This window comes from Galeopterus variegatus, unplaced genomic scaffold (genome assembly GCF_000696425.1).
Source record: "Galeopterus variegatus unplaced genomic scaffold, G_variegatus-3.0.2 Scaffold1400, whole genome shotgun sequence".
Taxonomy (NCBI): domain Eukaryota; kingdom Metazoa; phylum Chordata; class Mammalia; order Dermoptera; family Cynocephalidae; genus Galeopterus; species Galeopterus variegatus.
In genome coordinates, this window is record NW_007727511.1 from 249,373 (window position 1) to 256,118 (window position 6,746).

At 41.2% G+C, this 6,746-nt stretch overlaps 1 protein-coding gene across 1 annotated transcript in view; it reads right to left on the reverse strand.

Moving 5' to 3' along the window:
* UBR5 (ubiquitin protein ligase E3 component n-recognin 5) overlaps nt 1-6,667 on the reverse strand; it is a 130,979-nt gene extending 124,312 nt beyond the window's left edge. The window contains exon 1 of the mRNA XM_008576773.1: nt 6,602-6,667. Within this exon, the coding sequence (XP_008574995.1) occupies nt 6,602-6,663 (62 nt within the window). The 5' untranslated portion in view covers nt 6,664-6,667. The remainder of the gene's footprint in view (nt 1-6,601) is intronic.
* Nucleotides 6,668-6,746: the final 79 nt, after the last annotated feature.

Below are 6,746 nucleotides of genomic sequence, written 5' to 3' on the forward strand. Positions count from 1 at the left end.
AAAAAAAAAAAAAAAAAAAAAAAAAAAAAGGGGGGGGGGAAAAAAAAAAAAAAAAAAAAAAAAAAAAAAAAAAAAAAAAAAGGGGGGGGGGGGGGGAGAAAGTAATATGAAATACAATCTCATTAAAGAGTAATTTCTTACAGCCAAGTTCAATTTACTAATATTCTCACCTCTATATATCAACTTAATATTTGCAAAATTTTTACACAACTTAATCTTACTCCTCTGTGGGCCACCATGGAAAAATCAAGAATTCTACGTTATCATTATTCCATAACAATTACAAGTAACTGCTGATAAAATACTATCATACTGGAAGTTAAGAAGTTACAGCCCTAAACTGTAAGGAACTTTGTGATCCTGCTGCTTCTTCTAAGGTTACAATCTAAACAAGTTTTCTCTTACCCTTAATAATGTCCAATTTTGTAACATGTGCGAACCTAATTAGCTTTATTAAGTAAAATTTTAAGGGGGTGGCCGGTTACCTCACTCACTAGAACATGGTGTTGATAATACTAAGGTCAAGGGTTCAGATCCCCACACTGACCAGATGCCAAAATATATATATAAGTAAAATTTTCAAAATTGTCAATCAAACATAAGCATTTATGAGACAATGGGAAAATCTGATCAGACTGAATTTTGATTAAGATTTTTTAGGTGTCTTTTTTTTTCGCCAGGCTTCATCTTTGAGATACATACTGAAAATATATTGATTAAATTATATGATGGGGGGAATTAATGGGGAAAGGGTTGAAATCAGACTGGCCATGACCTGATAATCATTGAGATTGAGAGATGGGTACATGGATGTTCATTATACTATTCTCTTTACTTTTGTTAAATATGCTTGAAATTTTCCATAATAAAAAGTTTAAAAATAATATTCAGGGGAAAACTCAAAAATCAATTACAAAAATAAATCAACAACTTAAAATCACAGTGAGCCAGGAGAGAAGGCTGTTTTCATTTCACCAGAATGCGTCAAAATGACAGAAACACAGGCAGTAACTGAAGAATGTACAATAAAGGGGGGAGGGACATTAAGAACATCCTCCTGCAACATAAAATTGCTCCCTTCAGTATACACTGTAAGATCTACTCAAGCATAATTTAACATAGTCTTTGGTGATTAAACTTTCCTATATGGACTACTTCCTAAATACCCTAATTGTTAGGGAAAAAATCCTGACCTTTCCTAATTTCATTCCATTACTGTTAGTTGTAGTACTGTGTACTATGTAATTTCCTTCACAAGTGTCTGTTTACTCCTAGGCCTGTGATTTAGTCACTGATTTTTTGACTTATAAAATTTGATTTTCAACTTTTTTGTCTGGCTATTTTATACCCTGTTTTTAATCTTACCTTCCTTAAGCAACTTTATTTCATCATTTTAGTTAAGCACAACTGTACTTTTTCCAGTAAAGTGTTTCTAGTATTGTTTTTAAGTAACAATCTCAGCAATAGTGAGATTTCCTTCTGATTTGGTGATGTGATCCTCTCTTCCACACAGCCTAATACTTGGGTGTTTTGGGTTTCTCTGGTGCAGCACACTGAAATTTCAGGAAGTTTTCACTATCATAACCTCTCTCTACTGCAACTTTTGTTCAGCTCGAAATAATCCCTGGCATATTTTCTGGCCCCTACTAAGAAAGCAAGGATATGCCTGAGTCTTTTAAACCCAACAGTTCCTAAAAAATAGAATGAGCACTTACTAAATGTCATGCCCTATGCAAAAATGTACTTTTATGTCAACGCCATCCATAGAACTTTCAGTGATGATGGCACTGTTGTATACACGCACTGTCAAAATGGCAGCGAGTACCTACATGTGCCTACAGAGCACTTGAGATGTGACTAATTACAGGGGAACTGACAAATTTTTATTTAATTTTAACTGATTTTAATTTAAACAGTCATGTTTTGAAATTACCTTAAGAATGTACATCTCTTGAATAGTTCTTCACAAAAGTCATTTCCAGTTATTTTTATATCGATGCACTGAAGATAATCAAGGACAAGGTTTCTCATCCTTAGCACGACTAACATTTTGGACCAGATAATTCTTTGTTGTGGGGGGCTAGCCTGTGCATTACAGTATGTTTAGCAGCATCTCTGGCCTCTATCCACTAGAGGCCAGTAGCAATGCCCTAGTTGTGACATTCAAAAAAGTCTCTAGACACTGCCAATATCCCCTAGGGGCAAAATCGCCCCCAGCTGAGAACCACTAATCTAGGACTAAAAATCTGAATTCTGCACTCAAAGCTAAGGATACCCTAGGGCAATTTCCTTGAGTTCATGCCTTTCCATTTGGAAACCAGGCAACGCACAAAAGCAGTTAAAAGTAACTATCTCTACACAATATTTTCCACAGAAATTACATTCGTATTTGTGTTTTCCCATCGACTACCTTAACTGTTTCTCCCTGTCCTTGAGGTAGGTTCTATGCCTAATTTCGAGATCGAGGTGGGGGGTGGGGAGACAGGGGGTGAGGTTCTAAGAGTTATATGACCTGCCTATCAGCACATAGTTTCGAATTACTGTCTATACTATCTTACCTTGTGGCCTTACAGCACCTAAAGGGGAAGAAACTCCTTAGAGAAAAACCCTTTCGATATGACAATCTCAATCAAGACTGTTTATGATTGCACAACACCTTATAATGCCAAAAGGCAAAGCTCACAGGAAAATTCCACATATAGACAAACAATGAGAACTGGTTTGTATTGTAACCAACCTGCATCCTGAGGAGTAATTCAGGACAGGGACAAGTCACGCCATACCCACATCACCTTAAAAAGGTCTCTCCTAACCTAGGTTAGGGAACAGTTAAGAGGGTCCACTCCCTTACAAAAAGTATAAGTCAATGTGGAGTCCTGGAGGGAAGAGTGGAAGCGAAGGGGAAATCAAAACTCTAATCATACTGGCCAGCTGCGCCCCAAAAATACAAACCTCTAAGACAGGTGGGATGCCTGAGACAGCAAAAATATTCTGAAATACAGGCCACATGGAATAGTGAAAAGAGCCCTGGACTTAAAAAAAAAAAAAGTCAGAAGACCCATCATGTGGACCTCAGCTGCCTGTCAGTAGGTCACCATGTACCCCTGGATAAATTCCACGATGCTCCAGGCCTGTTCAATTCTTTAGTGTGAAGGCTGGTCCATGTGATTGCACTTTCCAGGTATTAGTGAGCAGGCACTTCCAGCTCTCCTCTCAACCTCAACATGCAGAACCATGTTCTTGGTATTGTTCTGCTGTATTTCTGACACAATGTTTGAAGCAGGAACAGCACTAAATCAAAAAATTCACCAGAAAAAAAATTTAAATGTCACAAAAGTATCTGAGCCCTGAACAGTTTCAATTCAACTCCAAAGATATTTGCTGAGGACCCAGCAACTCTGTGCCAGGGACCTTGTAATCACTCTGGGAAGCCACAACCAACAACCTAGGCTCTTTGAATCTCTCTCCTCTTCTGCCTGTCCTAGCCACCCCCACCTATATTCACCAACTTCATTCTTGTACCATCATTATTATTCATTATCAGCAAGTTTGAAAACACAAATGAAGAAAAAAAATCAGGTATTTTGGTTTATGCTTCGTACATTTCAGACATTTGAGATATAAGACTACTACACGGAACAAAATATTTGACTTTTAACAGGATGTGGGTATTTAAAGAAAGAAATGTTATTTGGAGAAAAAAATACTGATATTTTGAGGCTCAAAAGTTTTCTTTAACTGAGCGATTTATTTGCAGTACCATACTACCTGTCTAATCTTACTGCTTTTAAAAAATCTATTTGTTTATACCCTTTTTCACCCAAAACTATCATTTATCATTTCATTTGTGACTCTCATAAACACATTTCTCATATTCAAATGAAGTTATAGTAGCACACTCTTTTCTGTTACCAAAACCTGGTGAAGTTTTTATTGAACATGAAAATATTCTGGGCTGCTTGTTCTAGTTAATTAAAAGATTCCAGAAACCTGTCCCTTGGAAAAAGATTTTTCTCAAGCAATAGGTTGATTACATTACTTTGAAACTAGGTATACAAAGAGGATCTTTCCTTTTGAAGAGGAGACACAGAACAGCTCCTGCCACAAGTCAACTAATTCAAGACGTAGGATGCATAACTGTCTCAAATGCTGCCTTCACAAATCTCAACAGACCACACATATTTACAGCTCACTAGAAAACAACTATAGGTCCTAAATTTTACCCACAGCACTAATCTATTTTTTCAAATATCTGCCACCAATGATGCATACATGTTGTATGACTCAAATGCACTTGTCTTTTTCCTTATGTCATGAAGTGAAAACGCACGATGATCTAAATATTCTTAATATTGTATACTGACACTACAAGAATCAAAATCAAAGCTGATTACTTGTTTGTACGAGGAATGGAAAAAGAAAAGTCGGCTAAAAAAAAGACATATTACTTGTAAATTTCTGGAAGAGCTGAAGCAAAAGGAATATTCAAAAATGAATCTTAGTGCCCAACACAACTGAAAAATAGGTTTGGCATGCATAGCCAATTGAGTAAGCTAGTCAGAATTCTTGGTACATAAAGTTAAGACAAATATAGAAAACATACCCTGACTTCTCTCCTCCCCAGTGCAATTTTCTAAGTTACACAAGTTACACCATAAGCACTACCAACATGGCTCTATGAATGACAGTAGAGCTATATCCTCACTACAAGCGTGGTTCTAAAATTTTAAAAAATCTCATGTTAAAGTCTTAAAAAGACCTCTAATGAAATCAAGTCAGAGTAAGAATCACATAAAATGTTAAATAATTTAAAAGTTATTTCAGGGGCCAGCCCCATGGCTCACTCGGGAGAGTGTGGTGCTGATGACACCAAAGCCACGGGTTCGGATCCCATATAGGGATAGCCGGTTGGCTCACCTGGGAGAGCGTGGTGCTGACAACACCAAGTCAAGGGATAAAATCCCCTTACCGGTTATCTTTTAAGGAAAAAAAGTTATTTCAGTATCTAAAGGAACTATGTGACAACTCCAAATGGTTAACATTTTCAAAAATGTATTACAAAAGTTTTACAAACATGTTAAATACAATATGTCTACAGCAAATATTAGACAAATCTGAACCCACTGCCAGAAACTAAACCAAGTGCCAGCTCAGGATTTAAACTCTCTGCCCCACCTGAAGCGGTTAGATACACCGAGACAGAAGCCAATATCTTAGCAGCAAGTTAGGCCTCTTCCTCCCTCCAGGAAGCGCATGACAAACAGGGCGTCATGCAACTTAAGTCACACGGTCACTTTGCAAAAATCACATCTCACTTCTAAACTTGGAACCAGATAGAATTCTATGCTCAGAAGAAATACAGAGAGCAGCGAAAAGCACTGGGGGTTTAAAATGTCCCACTTTCTGATCCTCGTAAATATTTAGCCCATCATTAGATCTGAATCTTAGATTCTAGGACATGCTTTCATGGAGGCCTCCCTCAACCTCCTCTGGGTGTGTTTTGCAACACTGAAGGAACTTTTCCTGCTTTATCTCAGTTCCCTGAGAGCATGCGACCCTGCAATTCAATATCCTAAACTGGCAAGGAACGGTGGAAGGTGGGGAGGAATCCAAACCAAAACAGCCTTATGAAAAGACAAAAATACATATATTGAAAGAAATCATAATTCCTCCTCCACCCATAGCAAACCCAACCCAGAAATTTACAGCGTGTTAAGAAAAGCAACATTGCGAAATGCAAACGTAAGACTTTTCCTTTGGCACTCTACGCACGGTTTTCAGCTGTCAAATTACAACTCAGGAAAACACTATCATTAGAATAAAAAAGGAAAGAAAAAAAAAGCTCGCACCACAGGGGCTGGAAGCAGGAGCTGCCAGCACCATTTCAGGAGAAGGAGAGCAAAGGGAATCCAATCCACTTCCCCACCCCCGCCTGAATTCATCCCCTCCCGGGGCAGGCACACCTCACTGCAGGGGTTCAAATTTAATAATAATAACAATAATCATGGCGCTTCCTGCCTCTCTCCTTCCCCTCCCCCCCCCCGATCTGCCGGGAATCGGCTTCTTCCCCGCTCCCCCGCGGGATCCCCAAGCCTGGCAGGTCCAGAGCACCCCACCGGACACAGCTCCCCGGGGCCCGGGCGAGCCCGGTCCAGCCTACCCCAGGGCCCCTTGCCCCGCTTCTCCTCTTCCCTCTCTTTTACCTCCACCATCCCCCATCCGCATTGTCTGTCTCAATTCAACTTTGACTAATATGGATTCCTCGGGCCTGGGCTGGGCGGTAATTACAGCCCGCCCCCCGGGAACGGAGCCCCCCCAATTCCCGCCGAGTTCAACGCGGCTCCCCGCAGGAGGGGGGAGGAGGCTTGCAGCGTGCTCTCCCATCTACACGGCAAGCTCTGTCTACACCGCGCTCCCCCCGCGGTCCCCAGCCCCCAGGACTCTAAGTTTGCCCCGGAAAGGGCCTGCCAGGGGGTAGCGAGGACGTCCCCCTCCGCAGCCGGCCGGCCCGTCACCACCGGCGCCCGCCCGGCTCGATCCCATGGGGGAGGGGAAGGCGCTCTCCCCCCGCCCCCGCCCGTCGGGCCGCCGGCCCTGTTACCTGTCATTGAGCTGGTCCTCGGTGCCAGGCAGCGGGTGAACCACGAAATGGATGGACGTCATGGTGCTTCCTTCTCGTCCTCCTCCCGAGGACTGCCTCCCCTCGCTCTCGCCCGCCCCCCCCGAATTCCCTTCCCCTCCCCAAA